The sequence below is a fragment of the Piliocolobus tephrosceles genome, chromosome 1 (genome assembly GCF_002776525.5).
Source record: "Piliocolobus tephrosceles isolate RC106 chromosome 1, ASM277652v3, whole genome shotgun sequence".
Lineage (NCBI taxonomy): Eukaryota > Metazoa > Chordata > Mammalia > Primates > Cercopithecidae > Piliocolobus > Piliocolobus tephrosceles.
This window is the reverse complement of record NC_045434.1, coordinates 98716276-98734742: the sequence shown is the minus strand read 5'-3', so window position 1 is coordinate 98734742 and position 18467 is coordinate 98716276. Positions and strand designations below refer to the sequence as shown.

At 51.9% G+C, this 18467-nt stretch overlaps 1 protein-coding gene across 1 annotated transcript; it reads left to right on the top strand.

Annotated features, from left to right (window-relative positions):
* Positions 1–1868: 1868 nt before the first annotated feature.
* Positions 1869–11385, top strand: ADAMTS4 (ADAM metallopeptidase with thrombospondin type 1 motif 4). Its single transcript, XM_023214310.3, has 9 exons — positions 1869–2922; positions 4043–4366; positions 4620–4752; positions 5192–5362; positions 6912–7198; positions 7307–7493; positions 7741–7916; positions 8885–9060; positions 9560–11385. Exons 1-9 carry the CDS (start codon positions 2290–2292, stop codon positions 9984–9986), a joined length of 2514 nt encoding a protein of 837 aa, XP_023070078.1. The 5' UTR covers positions 1869–2289; the 3' UTR covers positions 9987–11385.
* Positions 11386–18467: the final 7082 nt, after the last annotated feature.

The following is an 18467-nucleotide window of genomic DNA, read 5'->3' as shown; positions in this document are numbered from 1 at the left end:
AGGGGCTGCCTAGGACACTGCAGCTTTTGTGCCTTCTCCTGGCTGCCAACACCCCCACACACACTGCTGCAACCACTCTAAAGCCCTTTGTCTTTCACTGCTTAGTCACCCCCTTTGTCCTCATCTCAAATAGGGGAGTGGAAAGGGGCAGTAGAGTTCTCTGGTGATAGCTCCTCTTGCCCCTGCCCCTTCTGGTCTCCCATCCCTTGTCTGATTCCTCTAGTCCCAGCCCCCTTGGCTTAGAACCAGGGTCAGGCAAGTGGTGGGTCAAGAGGTGGGTCTGGCAGTCACAAGGGGGTGGGTGATCCAGGAAGTGACAGGCACCAGGGCAGGTATTACCGACCTGAGCAGGAAGGGAGGGGGAAAGGAAGTATTCTGACGGATATGATATGTGGGGGACAGGAGGTGACAAAGCAGAGTGAATAGGGGAATAGAGGCAGGAGGAGGTGGTCCACTTCTGGGAAAGGAAAGGGACTGCTGACTGCACTCTCCTTCCTGGGGATTTCCTGGGGAAACAAGCAGCCAGAGGATGGGGTGAGCAGAAATTGCCCCTACTTCTGAACCCTTCCTTGCCTTGAGAGTTCACACCCAAGACCTCCTTTGCGAGTTCCCTCATATCCAAAGTCAAAGGAATAATTTGCTTCCTTCCCTAACACCACCTCTTCCTCCCCGCCACTCTCCCACCCCAGGCAATGGATTACTCCCAGTACCCTAGTGTCCCAATAAGCACAATGCTGCCTCCACCCTCTCCCTGCCACAGGGAGAATTAAAAAGAAAAGATGACTAGATATTCCAGGAACCATTGGGTTCTCAGAGCAAGGTGGGGTGGGTGGTGGGAGCCAGGTGGGGATTCCCCCAGACTGATACTGGGTGAATCTGGGTTCCTGAGAGCAAGTCTTGCCTATGCTGGGGGCTGGCTGACTTGAGGCTGGGGGAGGGTTTAGGGCAGTTGGGAGTGGGTAGGAGAAGGGCCAAAAGCCTGGGGGAAGCTACTGGGAGCTGGGCCAGGGAAATGGGGAGTCAGGAAGTGGGGAGGGGGAACCCTGGGGGGAAACGGAGGCGGAATGGCTGTTCTGGGCTTTGGAGGGGGTGGGTAGTAGTAACTCAGGAAGGGGGATCCTGAGGGAGAGAAGGGATGTTAGAAAAGAGGAGGTGCCATCCTGGATCAGCCTATAAAAGGAAAAGTCGTTAACCCCTCCTGCCTTGTCATCTGCCGCCTCCAGTACCTTCATTCCAAGCAGGATTATCCTACCTTTGGGCAGTCAACTCCATGATCACTGTCTCCTTGCTTCCCCCATTACTCTGCCTCTTTTACTCTTCCCAGTTGCTCAGTTCTACCCTGAGCCATGTCAAGTTACCTCCTTTCTTTGTTCTTCCCTCTTGATGTCTCCTTACCTGTTCCCTACCCTCTTTTCTCAGGCAGTTCACTCAGTCCCCGCAGCCCTGGAAACCAGCCACTAGGGCCAAAGGGCAGCACGAGGGAGCCTTGAGAAAAGAGAGGCCATGCTAGGTTAGACTATAAGAGCAGGAATTCTCCCAGGACTGTTATCCTATCTGTGCATGCTGGCCAGGCCCTTTCCCTCACTCTCTGCCTCTCCTGGGGCTCTGTCCCACCAAAAAGGGAAAGAGACAGCTGAGGGCTGATTGTGGAGTTTGGGAAAAGGCTATGTCATCAGCTGGCCCAGTGCCTATTATCCATTCGACTGCTAGAGATTCCCCTCCCCTGGGCAAGTCCCATTTTTTTGGGAAGCGATGATACACCCATCTGAGTCCCACCGACAGAGCTCAGCTGAGTGGCTTAGAGATCAGCCAATCAATCGCAGAGGCTCACCATGCTTAAAAGAGCTGGCGCGGAGAGAGGCTGGGGAGAACCCACAGGGAGACCCACAGACCCATAGGCAAGAGAGAGACAGAGGAGGAAAGAGAGACAAAGGCACAGCGGAAGAAGGCAGAGACAGGGCAGGCACAGAAGCTGCCCAGACAGAGTCCTCCTACAGAGGGAGAGGCCAGAGAAGCTGCAGAAGACACAGGCAGGGAAAGACAAAGATCCAGGAAAGGAGGGCTCAGGAGGAGAGTTTGGAGAAGCCAGACCCCTGGGCGCCTCTCCCAAGCCCAAGGACTAAGTTTTCTCCATTTCCTTTAAAGGTCCCCAGCCCTTCTGAAAACTGCCTCTGACCTTGGCAGGAGTCCAAGCCCCCAGGCTAACAGAGAGGAGCTTTCCAAAGCTAGGGTGTGGAGGACTTGGTGCCCCAGACGGCCTCAGTCCTTCCCAGCTGCAGTACCAGTGCCATGTCCCAGACAGGCGCGCATCCCGGGAGGGGCTTGGCGGGGCGCTGGCTGTCGGGAGCCCAACCCTGCCTCCTGCTCCCCATTGTGCCGCTCTCCTGGCTGGTGTGGCTGCTTCTGCTACTGCTGGCCTCTCTCCTGCCCTCGGCCTGGCTGGCCAGCCCCCTCCCCCGGGAGGAGGAGATCGTGTTTCCAGAGAAGCTCAACGGCAGCGTCCTGCCTGGCTCGGGCGCCCCTGCCAGGCTGTTGTGCCGCTTGCAGGCCTTTGGGGAGACGCTGCTACTAGAGCTGGAGCAGGACTCCGGCGTGCAGGTCGAGGGGCTGACAGTGCAGTACCTGGGCCAGGCGCCTGAGCTGCTGGGTGGAGCAGAGCCTGGCACCTACCTTACTGGCACCATCAATGGAGATCCGGAGTCGGTGGCATCTCTGCACTGGGATGGGGGAGCCCTGTTAGGGGTGTTACAGTATCGGGGGGCTGAACTCCACCTCCAGCCCCTGGAGGGCGGCACCCCTAACTCCGCTGGGGGACCTGGGGCTCACATCCTACGCCGGAAGAGTCCTGCCAGCGGCCAAGGTCCCATGTGCAACGTCAAGGCTCCTCCTGGAAGCCCCAGCCCCAGACCCCGAAGAGCCAAGGTAGGCAGCCCTGGAGTCTGTGTCTTGCGGTGTCCTCCCGCCATGTCTGTCCTACTGACCCCCATTCACCCTCTCTCCACCCACTTCCACTTCTGGCCATTCTGCTTCTCTCCCTTCTGCCTGCCTTTCCTCTTTCCATGAGCCTCCTTTCTTGGTAAGGCTCAGGCCTCTCCCCTTCACCCTTCTCCTAGCCAGACCCACCGAGGGTTCTCAGAGGTGGGTCAGAGACTCTGGGCTGGGAATAACTGCTCCCCCTCCCCACCCCACCCCTTCCTGGCCATGGCATCCCCTACTGGCACAGTCCCCAGCAGTAAAGGTCTCCTAACAGCCCCTTGGCCTTGGCTCTTTTCTCTGCCCCAAATTTGATTTTCATTCCCCACCCCCAGCTAAAGGAGTGAGATTTGAGGCCCTAGGGCTTGGTGTCTGGCTTCTGATGCTGCCTTTAAAATCACTGTGGCAAACTGCAAACTACGGCAGGAGTGGCGAGAGAGGGAGGGTATCCCATACCTCCTTCTGGTCAATCCCCTTCCCACACTGTGGCCGGACTGCGAGGCTGCCTGAGGCTCCATCCTTTCCTCCCTCCCACTCCTAGTCTCCCGCTTCTTCCCTTCCCTCCTCCCTCCTCCCTCTCCAGCTTTAATCCAGACCAGACGCTCCCTCCACACCCGCCACGCTGAGCTCTGGCCCTGGCCCTAGCTGCTGACTGAATCGTTCCTCCAACCACACAGGGCAGACACGTTGCAGCCCAGCCCTCTAGCCCTGGTCCCATAGGTCCCAGACACACTCAGGCCTGGAGAACCCCAAAGTGCCTCCTGACGGCAGTCCAGGCTGCTCTCACCCCTGGGGCTCCCGCAGCCCTGGGATGTGGCGTCCCCTTCTCCTCCCCTTCTTAGAACCAGCTGCTGACTCCTCAGAGTTACCACAAAAGCCCTGGGATTTGGTGTTGGGGGAAGGGCCCAACCAAGACCCGCCAGGAGTCAGGAATGGGGGGGTGCGGGGGGTGGGGGCGCCCAGCTGACTATGCTGAGTTCAAGACCCAGGAAGTGAGGGATTGGAGAATCGACCAACCCATGGGTCTGAGAGGCTATTTCAGGTTCTTCCTCTCCCTTTTTCTCTCCAGCGCTTTGCTTCACTGAGTAGATTTGTGGAGACGCTGGTGGTGGCAGATGACAAGATGGCCGCATTCCACAGTGCAGGGCTAAAGCGCTACCTGCTAACAGTGATGGCAGCAGCGGCCAAGGCCTTCAAGCACCCAAGCATCCGCAATCCTGTCAGCTTGGTGGTGACTCGGCTAGTGATCCTGGGGTCAGGCGAGGAGGGGCCCCAAGTGGGGCCCAGTGCTGCCCAGACCCTGCGCAGCTTCTGTGCCTGGCAGCGGGGCCTCAACACCCCTGAGGACTCGGACCCCGACCACTTTGACACAGCCATTCTGTTTACCCGTCAGGTGAGGCCCCAGTCAGCACCGCAGGCCATGCACTGCACAATTCTAAGAAGCACCACTACATAGACTATGATGCAAATGATGTTCCTGGAGTTGTGTGACATGGTGCCTTGCCCCAGCCACACTGCCATGTGTGGCTACCTAGGCCCTGACAGTGCTGGGTCCTCAGTGCCCAGGTCCCCAGGAATCTAGATCTCAACCCAATGGACCCAGGTGTCTTGGCTGTGTATGCACCTTCTATGATCCCTCTCCACAGGACCTGTGTGGAGTCTCCACTTGCGACACACTGGGTATGGCTGATGTGGGCACCGTGTGCGACCCGGCTCGGAGCTGTGCCATCGTGGAGGATGATGGGCTCCAGTCGGCCTTCACTGCAGCTCATGAACTGGGTAAAGTGGGGGTGGATGAGAAAGGTATTAGGGAGGAGAAGGTGGGGGAGGGGGTACTAAGTTCACCACAGTGTTAATGGGGGCCCCAAGGTATTCTTCCCCCAGGCCTAGGTATAGGGCTATTACTCCTCTCTGCTCCAGGTGTAGACACACATTTACATTTTTCTATTAAATTAGTTGTGTGGTCACAGTTGGGAATGTTGGCTATAAGGAAAAATGGATAGGGAGGGGCTCGGAGTATATTTTGGGGAAGAGGAGACAGAGAAAGAGACGGCGCTACATACTGGGAGCCCTGAGAGTACCAGAAAGGAAGGGACTGGGGGCAGGGTGAGGTGGGGAATGGATCTGATCATCCACAGCTGCAGCCAGATTTATGATGGAGTCCCTCAGGGCATGACGAAGGGACCCTCAGATCCTATCAGGGCCTCTGCTCCCACAGGTCATGTCTTCAACATGCTCCATGACAATTCCAAGCCATGCATCAGTTTGAATGGGCCTTTGAGCACCTCTCACCATGTCATGGCCCCTGTGATGGCTCATGTGGATCCTGAGGAGCCCTGGTCCCCCTGCAGTGCCCGCTTCATCACTGACTTCCTGGACAATGGCTATGGTAAGCAGATGGCACTTACCTTTCCCTGGGTAGGACTCAATTCCTGTCCTCCAGGGCACTCTCACTTCTGCTGCATTCTGCATGGGCCAAATTGCCTCCCCCAAGTGTGCTTCCTCTGCAGTGTGGGAAGGGGTGAGAAATGCTGCTGTCTTTCTGTCTTTGTGTAGTTCTCACTTCCTCCCAGAATAAATAGCATAGCTAGAGGAGGTGAATTTTGGCTCAGCAGAATTAGAACGGACCTTCTGAGGGCCAGAACTGTCCACCACTGGAATGGGCTGGCTGTGAAGGACGTGATTACCTTGTCACGCAGTGAGGTATGCAAGAATAGCAGGATGACTGCCACTAGGCAGAGATGTTGATGAGAAGCAAACTCAAGTATTCTATAGTTGGCTAGAATAGGCAGAACTGGGCCGGGCACGGTGGCTCAAGCCTGTAATCCCAGCACTTTGGGAGGCTGAGACGGGCGGATCACGAGGTCAGGAGATCGAGACCATCCTGGCTAAGACGGTGAAACCCCATCTCTACTAAAAATACAAAAAACTAGCCGGGTGAGGTGGCGGCGCCTGTAGTCCCAACTACTCGGGAGACTGAGGCAGGAGAATGGCGTGAACCCGGGAGGCGGAGCTTGCAGTGAGCTGAGATCCGGCCACTGCACTCCAGCCTGGGTGACAGAGCGAGACTCCGTCTCAAAAAAAAGAATAGGCAGAACTGAGTTCCTATCATTATTCCATTTTGTTTGTTTGTTTTTAAAATAGAAATGAGGTCTCACTGTGTTGCCTGGGCTGGTCTCGAACTCTTAGGCTCAAGCAATCCTCCCACCTCAGCCTTCCAAAGTGCTGCGATTACAGGCATTGAGCAACCATGCCTGGCCTCTTATTCTGTTCTTTAAGCAGGTGGACAGATGTGTGACTGTAAGTTACTTCACCTCTCTGTGTTTGTAGTTGATGTGTCAGATAAGTATAATAGTGGTACCTATCTCATAGGTATTTGCCATGGTTAAATACATGCTGGTCAAGCATTTAGCCAATGCTCATCACATAATAAGCATCCAATAAATTATAGTTGGCCATTAAAGCCTCTTACAGGGCTAGGCACAGTGGCTTACACCTGTAATCCCAATGCTTTGGGAGGCTGAGGTGGGAGGATTGCTTGAGACCAGGAGTTTGAGATTAGCCTAGACAACATAGCAAGACCTTATGGCAACAAAAAATTCCAAAAAATTAGCTGGACATGGCACATGCCTGTAATCCCAGCTACTTAGGAGCCCAAGGCAGGAAGTTTGCTTGAGCCCAGAAGTTTGAGGCTGTAGTGAGCCATGATCATGCCATTGTACTACAGCCTGAGTGACAGAGCAAGACTCTGTCTCTGAAAAAAAAAAAAAAAGTAATTAAAATATAAATTATAAATTTAAAAAAAATTGTAATCCTCTATAGTCCTAGGATTGTTTTTATAGGCTCCATAAGGCCCCAGGGAGCCTAAGCTTTCTGCTGGCAATCCTGAATGCTCCCCTCAGGCTGTTGCTGACTTTGTGCCCCAACCCCCTTCTCAGGGCACTGTCTCTTAGATAAACCAGAGGCTCCATTGCATCTGCCCGTGACTTTCCCTGGCAAGGACTATGATGCTGACCGCCAGTGCCAGCTGACCTTCGGGCCCGACTCACGCCATTGTCCACAGCTGCCACCGCCCTGTGCTGCCCTCTGGTGCTCTGGCCACCTCAATGGCCATGCCATGTGCCAGACCAAACACTCGCCCTGGGCCGATGGCACACCCTGCGGGCCCGCACAAGCCTGCATGGGTGGTCGCTGCCTCCACATGGACCAGCTCCAGGACTTCAATGTGAGATCCTAGGGCAGGGGTGGGGTAAAGGGCCCAGGGGTGTGGGGACCAGCCCTGAGCCCGGGAGAGAGTTCACTTATGCCCCACTTCCATTCTGTGCCTTTGCAGACTCCACAGGCTGGTGGCTGGGGTCCCTGGGGACCATGGGGTGACTGCTCTCGGACCTGTGGGGGTGGTGTCCAGTTCTCCTCCCGAGACTGCACTAGGCCTGTCCCCCGGAATGGTGGCAAGTACTGTGAGGGCCGCCGTACCCGCTTCCGCTCCTGTAACACCGAGGACTGCCCAACTGGCTCAGGTGAGGAGTAGCAGGGATGGGAGCCCTTGGGAGGGGACAGTAGAGCAGGAAGGACTGTCCCTTGAGTGCAAGACCAAGGGGGTGTTGATTCCCCTGCTGTTGTGGGGAGTGCCTTTAACCTCTGGGAATTGTCCTTGGCCATCTGTGGGGAAGAGCAGAGCTGTGCTGTCTAGAGCTCTCAGGGGCTGGGTGGAGGGGTGTGGGGTGATGTGAGGAAGGAGAGGCTCTGACTGTTTTACCCCTCCAGCCCTGACCTTCCGCGAGGAACAGTGTGCTGCCTACAACCACCGCACCGACCTCTTCAAGAGCTTCCCAGGGCCCATGGACTGGGTTCCTCGCTACACAGGCGTGGCCCCCCAAGACCAGTGCAAACTCACCTGCCAGGCCCGGGCACTGGGCTACTACTATGTGCTGGAGCCACGGGTGAGGGTCAGGACACCCCCAGGCCCTGTCTATGGTCACACCCCCGCACAGTGCTCCCTCTGCTTTCTGATACAAAGATCCCCCAAAGTAACCCTGTTCCCACAGCCATGCCAGCCCAGTCCAGGATTCCACTCAGACTTATCTGTACATGGGTATCAGGAAAACAAGCCCCAGACTCCAGATACTTGGCCAGTAGGTCCCTCTAGCCTATCCTATTTCCTGTGGTTTCTTTTCCTCTGACTCCCCATCTTCTAGTGCTGCATTTGGTGAGAATGGAATGTGTGGCCTTTGGGGCAAGTCCTTGACCCCTCTTCCATGGGCTCCTCTGTCAAATTACAGTGGTGGCCTCATTCAGCTCCTGGACAGCCAGCCCTCAATGGACAGGCCTTCTGGAGATGACTGAAGTCCCCACATTCAGTCTCTGTGATAGGGTGGTGGGTTGAAGGCTGCACAAAGAAAAACAAGCCCTAGGAGCATTTTGCTCCCTTCACCCCAACCTGAGAATTTCTACAGGCTGATTGCCCTCTAGCGTCCATTTAGGGACAGTGCCATGAAGGTTTAGGGCTTGCTGCTAGGACCAGACAGACCTGCACTTCCCATCTTGGCTCCTCTGCTTGCCATTTGTATGGCTTTTGGACAGGTTCCTTAACCTTTCTAAACCTCAACGTTCCATCCCTAAAAACCTCAAATAGTGGTGGTGAGATTTACTTTTGTGTTTGTAAAACACTTAGCATGCTGTGTGATTCATACTCAGTGCTCTGAAAATGCTGGCTAGATGTTATATGTGATAATAATTATTATTGTTATGATTATCACCCACATGGTGGCTGGCACTCACCCATCTACATCCCTTACTTCATCCAACTTTTCCGACATCCCTTCCCTGATGGGACATGGATCTTGTTTGACTTACCAACCCCTCTTGACTTAGGAGGAACCTTCAGCATTGTTCTTTCTCTTCTCCTCAGGTGGTAGATGGGACCCCCTGTTCCCCGGACAGCTCCTCGGTCTGTGTCCAGGGCCGCTGCATCCATGCTGGCTGTGACCGCATCATTGGCTCCAAGAAGAAGTTTGACAAGTGCATGGTGTGCGGAGGGGACGGTTCTGGCTGCAGCAAGCAGTCAGGCTCCTTCAAAAAATTCAGGTTCTTTCACCGTCATTCCTCTCTCTACCTTCCTGGACATTCTGGGTCCTGGAGATGCAGAGGGGAACTCAGCACTGTTTCCACTCTCAAAGAGCTCACAGTCTAGCGGGAGATAGATGAGTAGGCAGCTACAGTGCAGTGTCGCATGTGTTCATCCGAGGTTGGAACAGGGTGTTGTGAGTGCCCTTGTGGACATCAGGGAAGGCTTCCTTGGAGGTGACCTCTGAGCTGAGTCTCAGAAGGAGGGTAGGAATTAGACAGGTACCAAGGAAGTGGGACTTGGAAGGGCACCTCAATAAGGGGGCAGTGGGTGTAAAGGTCCAGAGATAAGAGGCAAAGGGCACATGTGCATGTAGCTCTGATCCAGACTGAATAGCTCATATAGGATGGGGTGACAACCGTCTACACACATGTACACACATGTAGTCACATAAACACAGCTCAGAAAGCTGAGGGGATTCAGGTGATCCTGAGCTCTCTGTCTACTCCTTCCACACAGGTACGGATACAACAGTGTGGTCACTATCCCCACAGGGGCCACCCACATTCTTGTCCGGCAGCAGGGAAACCCTGGCCACCGGAGCATCTACTTGGCCCTGAAGCTGCCAGATGGCTCCTATGCCCTCAATGGTGAATACACACTGATGCCCTCCCCCACAGATGTGGTACTGCCTGGGGCAGTCAGCTTGCGCTACAGTGGGGCCACTGCAGCCTCAGAGACACTGTCAGGCCATGGGCCACTGGCCCAGCCTTTGACACTGCAAGTCCTAGTGGCTGGCAACCCCCAGGATGCACGCCTCCGATACAGCTTCTTTGTGCCCCGGCCAACCCCTTCAACACCACGCCCCACTCCCCAGGACTGGCTGCACCGAAGAGCACAGATTCTGGAGATCCTTCGGCGGCGCCCCTGGGCGGGCAGGAAATAACCTCACTATCCCGGCTGCCCTTTCTGGGCACCGGGGCCTCGGACTTAGCTGGGAGAAAGAGAGAGCTTCTGTTGCTGCCTCATGCTAAGACTCAGTGGGGAGGGGCTGTGGGTGTGAGACCTGCCCCTCCTCTCACCCTAATGTGCAGGCTGGCCCTGCCCTGGTTTCCTGCCCTGGGAGGCAGTGACGGGTTAGTGGATGGAAGGGGCTGACAGACAGCCCTCCATCTAAACTGCCCCCTCTGCCCTGCGGGTCACAGGAGGGAGGGGGAAGGCAGGGTGGGCCTGGGCCCCAGTTGTATTTATTTAGTATTTATTCACTTTTATTTAGCACCAGGGAAGGGAACAGGGACTAGGGTCTGGGGGAACCTGACCCCTGACCCCTCATAGCCCTCACCCTGGGGCTAGGAAATCCAGGGTGGTGATGATAGGTATAAGTGGTGTGTGTGTGTGTGTGTGTGTGAGAAAATGTGTGTGCGCTTATGTGTGAGGTACAACCTATTCTGCTTTCCTCTTCCTGAATTTTATTTTTTGGGAAAAGAAAAGTAAAGGGTAGGGTGGGCCTTCAGGGAGTGAGGGATTATCTTTTTTTTTTTTCCTTTCTTTTTTTTTTTTTTTTTTTGAGACAGAATCTCCCTCTGTTGCCCAGGCTGGAGTGCAATGGCACAGTCTCGGCTCACTGCATCCTCCGCCTCCCAGGTTCAAGTGATTCTCATGCCTCAGCCTCCTGAGTAGCTGGGATTACAGGCTTCCGCCACTACGCCCTGGCTAATTTTTTTTTTTTTTTTTAAGACAGAGTCTCGCTGTTGTCACCAGGGCTGGAGTGCAATGGCGTGATTTCAGCCCACTGCAACCTCCGCCACCCGGGTTCCAGCAATTCTCCTGCCTCAGACTCCCAAGTAGCTGAGATTACAGGCACCCACCACCATGCCCGGCTAATTTTTGTATTTTTAGTAGAGACGGGGTTTCACCATGTTGGCCAGCCTGGTCTCGAACTCCTGACCTCAGTTGATCCACCTGCCTTCGTCTCCCAAAGTGCTGGGATTACAGGTGTGAGCCCCTGTGCCCAGCCATGACCAGCTAATTTTTGTATTTTTAGTAGAGACAGGGTTTCGCCATGTGGCCAGGCTGCTCTTGAACTCCTGACCTCAGCTAATCCACCTGCCTCGGCCTCCCAAAGTGCTGGGATTACAGGCGTGAGTCACCACGCCCGGCACATATTTTTAAAATCTAAATGTAATTCTGCTATTTATATGATCCTTTTGGAGTTAGACAGATGTGGTTGCATCCTAACTCCATGTCTCCGAGCATTAGATTTCTCATTTGCCAATAATAAGACCTCCCTTAGAAGTTTGTTGTGAGGATTAAATAATGTAAATAAAGAACTAGCATAATGCTCAGCATCTGGTAAGTGCTCAACAAATGGCAGCGCTGTTACTTACTATTATCAAATTACTGTCCACATCCACTCTCTATATGCACTTGAAGGTGGCAAAGATCCACATCCATGGTGCCTGCCTTTATCCTCAGGGTCCGTTCCTTTGGTTGGCAGACCCCTATCCAGGGTTCTGAGGGACCAACAGAGAAAGGAAAATTTCATCCCTCACCTCTAGAGGTTCCCAATCACAGGAAGGAGACATAGTAAACACATGGCTACAAATACAATTGACAAGAACATGAAGGTGCAGGATAACAAGAACAACTGCATCAACACAAATGAGTGCTTAGTAATGAGGGTGATAGTTGAGGGGTCTGGGTTTCACAACAGTAGAAAGAGCACTGGAGTGGGAGCCAGCGGGTCTGGATTCGATTTGGGGCTCGGCATCTTATTAGCTGAGTGGTGTTGGGTAAGTCACTGATGCTGAGCCTTAGCTTGCTCATATGGGACTAATAGTATCTACTTCCACAGAGTTGTTCTGGGAACAAATGCTAGAATATTTTCAAAATACTAAAGGTTATAGCCATGGCCATGTGAGAGGTTACCCCTGTGACTACCTGAAGATGGAATGGGGTCTCCAGAATCTGCCAGTGTAAACTCAGCAGAATGCCTAGAAGATGTGAGATTATAATAAAATTTCATAAAACAAAAACAGCCAGGCATGGTGGCTCACGCCTGTAATCCCAGCACTTGGGGAGGCCAAAGTGGGCAGATCACAAGGTCAGGAGATCGAGACCATCCTGGCTAACATAGTGAAACCCCGTGTCTACTAAAAATACAAAAAAAAAAAAAAAAAAATTAGCCGGGCATGGTGACGGGTGCCTATAGCCCCAGCTACTCGGGAGACTGAGGCAGGAGAATGGTGTGAACCCGGGAGGCGGAGCTTGCAGTGAGCCGAGATCGCACCACTGCACTCCAGCCTGGGTGACAGAGCGAGACTCCGTCTCAAAACAAAAACAAAAACGAAAAAACAGGACGTGGTTTGGCAGGAAATAGGCAAGAAGGCAAAAAGAATAACCTGGAAAAGGATCTGAGGCGAGGGAGCCAGGTGCCCCAAAATGGCAGAATACCTGATGCCCAAGGAGAGGGAGGGACTAAATTTTCCCTCTGGGCAAAGTGCATTGCTTGAGAAAGAATTTGGGGCTGGATGAGATGGCTGACGCCTGTAATCCCAGTACTTTGGCAGGAGGATTTCTTGAGGCCAGGAGGTTGGGACCAACCTGGGCAACATAGAAAGATTCCATCTCTACCAAAAAAAAAAAAAAAGATTGAAAAATTATGGCACCTGCAGTCCCAGCTACTTGGAAGGCTAAAATAGGAGGATTGCTTGAGCCCAGGAGTTCAAGCCTATGGTAAGCTATGATCGTGCCACTATACTCCAGCCTGGGTGAGAGACCAAAACACCAACTCAAAAAAACAAACAAAAGGGGGCCAGGCATGGTGGCTCACACCTGTAATCTCAGCACTTTGGGAGGCTGAGGTGGGTGGATCACCTGAGGTCAGGGGTTAAAGACCAGCCAGGCCAACATGGTGAAACCCCATCTCTACTAAAAAAAATACAAAAAATTAGCCAGGTGTGGTGGCAAGTGCCTGTAGCCCCAGCTACTCGTGAGGCTGAGGCAGGAGGATTGCTTGAACTTGGGAGGTGGAGGTTGCAGTGAGCTGAAATTGCACCACTGCACTCCAGCCTGAGTGGTAGAGTGAGACTCCATCTCAAAAAAAATAAAAAAATAAAAAATAAAAAAAATAAAAAACTTGGGCAGTCCTAAGTGTGTCATGGATGGAACAGGGATGGGCAAGGGTGGTAGGTAGACCCTGCAAGAATTTGGAGTTTTGAGAGGCAGAAGCAGTACTGCTAGGGATTGGGGAAGGTACTTGATGTGGGGTTGAGGGAGAAATTATAGGTAAAGAAGACCCTGAGGTGGAGGTGGAGGTGGAAGAAGGAAGAATAGGGGAACAAAAGGCACTTCATTCTGCCATAGCAGCCCCTAGCTGGGATGCCAAACACTGCTTGGAATGTGAAGCTAGGACTATGGGGTTGAGGCAGGCCATGGAGGTTGTAGTGGTTATATGTGCTATGCTCACTGGAGCTGGGCTTTGCTAATCAAGTTCTGTACCAGGCTGTGCCTTACACAGCACCCTGTACTCTACACCAGCCAGCACAGCGCCTGCTTCCTCTGCAGCAATGAGGAAAGACTGCCCACACTCTCTTCTCTCCAGTAAACACGGTTCCCAGTGCTAGGCTTGGCCCCTTGGCCCTCCTGTGGTCCTCCTACCAACCAGGCTGAAGAAGATGGAGACAAGACAAGAGTGATCTTTACTCGTTTCATCTAGTGAGCAAAATGAGACCACAGATAGTATGTTTATGGACCTTGATACTATGAGTTGATGGTACAATGAGCAGAGTTCTGTGATAAGTAGATGTAACGTACAAATACAAACAATATATATGACTGTTCTTTTTTTTTTTTTTGAGATGTAGTCTTGCTCTGTCACCCAGGCTGGAGTGCAGTGGCGTGATCTCAGCTCACTGCAAGCTCCGCCCCCCAGGTTCACGCCATTCTCCTGCCTCAGCCTCCCGTGTAGCTGGGACTACAGGCGCCTACCACCACACCTGGCTAATTTTTTTTTGTATTTTTAGTAGAGACGGGGTTTCACCGTGTTAGCCAGGATGGTCTTGATCTCCTGACCTCATGATCCGCCCGTCTTGGCCTCCCAAAGTGCTGGGATTACAGGCGTGAGCCACCGCGCCTGGCCTATATATGGCTGTTCTAAAGGGATTCACACTGCATTCTGGGCAGGGGAGGTTATATATTGCTCCCATTCCACCTTCTCCCCAAAGAGAAGCAATGGGACAGTAAAAGGGACTAGAAGATAAGAGCCTAACGAGCCCTGAACTGAATAGACTATGAGGGTTATGAAGGGCTACCTTGGGCTGGGCCCTGGAGAACAGGTCATCATGATAGCCCTTCTCACCTTCCTTTAATGTTCATGGAGATACACTTGTTTTTTGAAACAAGGTCTCCCTTTGTTGACCAGGCGGGAGTACAGTGGTGTGATCTTGGCTCACTGCAGCCTTGAACTCTCAGGCTCAAGCAACCCTCCCACCTCAACCTCCTGAGAACCTAGGACTACAGGCATGAGCTATCATACCCAGCTAATTTACTTTTTTGTTGTTGTTGTTGTTGGTTGAGACAAGGCCTTATCATGTTGCCCAGGCTGGTCTTGAACTCCTGGCCTCAAGGGATCTTCCCACCTCGATCTCCCAAAGTGTTGGGATGACCAGCGTGAGCCACCACACCTGGACTTTTCTTTTGAGACAGTCTCGCTCTGTGGCCCAGGTTGGAGTGCCGTGTCACCATCATAACTCACTACAGCCTTGAACTTCTGGGCTCAAGTAACCCTCCCATCTCAGCCTCCTGAGGAGCTGGGACTACAGGTGTAGATTCACTTTTAAATCACTTTTCTGCCTGTTATTTTAAGAGAAAGCCCTTCGCTCACCAAGTAGGGTTCTCACTGGCATAAATAAGTTTTTCTGAGAACGAAACTGAGCTTAGGGGCCACCTCTGTGATTGGGTAAGTGAGCGGGAGCTAAAGTGAAAGAGGGGCAGAGAGAGCTAGCTCGTCAAAGAGAAGTGATGGGCATCTCAGCCCTCAATCCCAGGCAAGGCCTGACCCCTTTCTGGAATGGTCTCTGCCTTACCACCTCTCCAAGACCCAGGTTGTAGGTAAGCTTTACCTAACAGGAGTCTAACAAGTTCTTGCTAGGGATAGGGTTGTAGGGGGGCACATATCTCCCTGTAGGAGCCACAGTGAGCTCTGTTTCCTATCTGCCTATTTATTGCCTTCATGGGCCTGAGCTGGGGTGTAGATATATAAGGAGGAACAGAAACAGTAATAATAGGAAGTAAGGAGGCACTGAAACAATTCAAATATCTGGTCCTGGAGGTGAAAAGAGGAAATGGAAAAAGAAAAGGCCTTGAATGACAAGGGAGTGAGTGCCCTGTCCCTAGAGAAGTTCAAGAAGAGTTTGGACAACCATTTTATGAGATGGCAAGTGTTGTGCATGAGTATGTGTTTGAGGTGGGGGAGGAGGTTGAAGCAATAGGTTGAGCCAATTTCCTAAAGCCCCTTCTGCCCCTGAGATTCTCTGCTTCTGTGGTTTGAACAGAGGAAATCTGGGCATTTGTCCAGCCCCTATTTTTGTAATGGAGGTGGGATAGCCAGGGTTCCTGGAGGGTGCCGTGGAATGGGCGTTTACACTTCTACTCCATCTCTAGTCTCATTTCTGTAATCTTCATACAGTATTACAGTATATTGTTTTCTAAAATACCAGATTGGCAGTAAGTGACAAAACTAGCATCTCATTGGTCAGGGCTTGTGGGGGAGGAAGGGAGAAGAAAGTGAATTTCAATGTATTAACATTTTATTGGCTGAGAGGATGTTTCTGACCCAATTGAATACCTTCCCTATTGACTGTTGCTGGGGGAAAGCCAAAATCGTTAGCACCAGGAGAAACCAGATGACAGCTGGAGGAAACCACGAGTGCTAAAAATGCTCAGAAAGAGGGGGGTCAGGGAAGGCGGGGGAGCAACAACACTGAACAACTTCCCCAGGCAGGATCTTACATGGGGACAGACCCAGAGTACTTAAGTAGCATTAGGAAGGAAAGGGAGGGGAGGAAGTAGATTTAAGTATCCCTCACAGTCTTGGGACAACAAACACGCCCCACACACCCACACCAACAGTGACACATTGACATACACACATCCAAGTTCATAGAGACACACTAGCACATTCTCTTTTTTTTTTTTTTTAAGACAAAGTCTCTTTCTGTCACCCAGGCTAGTGTGCAATGGTGTGATCTCGGCTCACTGCAACCTCTACCTCCCAGGTTCAAGTGATTCTCCTGCCTCAGCCTGCCGAGTAGCTGGGATTACAGGCATGCACCACCATACCCAGCTAATTTTTTGTAATTTTAGTAGAGACGGGGTTTTCCATGTTGCCCAGGCTGGTCTTGAACTCCCAGGCTCAAGTTATCTGCCTGCCTCGGCCTCCCAAAGTGCTGGGATTACAGGCGTGAGCCAGGGTGCCTGGTCAACACATTCTATTAATAATGTAGATGCAAATAAACAGTAGGGAGCAGAAAACATAAGAATTGTCACTTGAAAATGGATCTGAAGAGTAAAAGATATTAATTGACCTAATCTGGCATTGAGAATTGACTGTTTATCCCATTTATTTTTTCAATAAATAAGCCAATGGTTTGTAAACATTGTAAACATTCCACAGCATGTGGAAAGGACATGGATTTTTGGAGTCAAATTGAATCTAAGCCTTGCTACTTACTTACATGTAATGATGCAACCTTAATTACTTGATCTCTGTAAACCTTAGTTTCCTTACCTATAAAACGTGTGTACTATTACCTGCCTTACAGAGAGGTCCAGACTTAAGAATATAATGATGTAAATGTTTGGCACTGTGTCTGGTTTTTAGTAAGTGGTCAATAAAGGCCAATTCTCCTTTCGTTATGTCTCTTCCTTTGTCTGCTCCCCGACTTCTAACCCCTGCATTAGAGTGAGAAAACAGTTACACCAAGGAACTGTCTAGGTCAGATCTAAGGGCCATTTTGTAAATTTGTGCAAAAAGTTCTGGCTTACGTTGAAGGGATGATAAAAGGAAAGACATGGTCCTAATCCTCAGAGAGTTCACTATCCGGTGGCTGAGACAGTCAGGTAGGACAAAAATTTCAGACCTGTGTGGTAGGTGCCATGATCAAGGAGGGGCACCTAGCACAGAATATGAGATCAGAGAAGTGTTTCTGGAGGAGGTGTCTGTCACTACTAGAAGTAAGCAGTAAGGCTGGGCACAGTGACCCATACCTGTAGTCCCAGCACTTTGGGAGGCGAAGGTGGGAGGATCACTTGAGGCCAGGAGTTCAATACCAGCCTGGGGGACATGATGAAACCTGGTCTCTACAAAAAATACAAAAAAGGCAGGGTGCAGTGGCTCACGCCTGTAATCCCAGCACTTTGGGAGGCCAAGGCGGGTGGATCACGAGGTCAGGAGTTCGACACCAGCCTGGTTTGAGAACCTGGTCTCTGGTTCGAGACCAGACCAGGAGTTCGAGACCAGCCTAGTAGATAGATGATGAAACCCCGTATCTACTAAAAATACAAAATTTAGCCAGTGCAGTGGTGGGCGCCTGTAATCCCAGTAACTTGGGAGGTTGAGGCAGAAGAATTGCTTGAACCCGGGAGGCAGAGGTGGTGGTGAACAAGATTGCGCCACTGCACTCTAGCCTGGGTGACAGAGCAAGACTCCATCTCAAAAAACAAAAACAAACAAACAAAAAATGAGCCAGGTGTGGTTGTGCATGCCTGTAGTCCCGGTTACTCGGGGAGGGGGGCGGGGGGGGGGGGGGGCTGAGGTGGGAGGATCACTTGAACTCAGGAAGTGGAGGCTGCAGTGAGCTGTGATTGTGCCACTACACTCCAGCCTGGGTGAGAGAATGAGACCTTGTTTCAAAAAAAAAAAAAAGCTGTAAGACCACAGGGAACCCATGGATGGTGGAAGGCTGTCGGGGGGCATGATTTCCGTTTGCTAGGTCAGGTTCAGGTTCTTCTATGTTATTCAAACCCAAGTGAGGTAAACAGGTAAAGAGAACAGACCAGAAAACCAGAAACTGGAGGATAATATGGTAAGAGAAAGAGCTGAGTGGGAGAGAGATCTGGAAAAACAGTGTGGTCTGAGGGGATTCGGAAGGGATAGTTTTGGGGAGAAATATCATCCAAGTAAAAATGTTGAATGGGAGAGAGAGGATTTTTTTTTTTTTTTTTTTCCAATGGAGTCTCACTGTGTTTTCCAGGCTGGAGTGCAGTGGCGCCATCTCCACCTACCGGGTTTAAGCGATTTCTGCCTCAGCCTCCCAAGTACCTGGAATTACAAGCGTGTGCTGCCACATCCGGCTAATTTTTGTATTTTTAGTAGAGACAGGGTTTCACCATGTTGGTCAGGCTGGTCTAGAACTCCTGAACTCAG

Excerpts from the sequence above, each read along its gene's own strand:
- ADAMTS4 (XM_023214310.3), top strand. The coding sequence starts at position 2,290 with ATGTCCCAGACAGGCGCGCATCCCGGGAGGGGCTTGGCGGGGCGCTGG. Across the intron at positions 7,917-8,884 it reads ACTATGTGCTGGAGCCACGG|GTGGTAGATGGGACCCCCTG; the intron begins GTGAGGGTCAGG and ends TCTTCTCCTCAG. Across the intron at positions 9,061-9,559 it reads GGCTCCTTCAAAAAATTCAG|GTACGGATACAACAGTGTGG; the intron begins GTTCTTTCACCG and ends CCTTCCACACAG.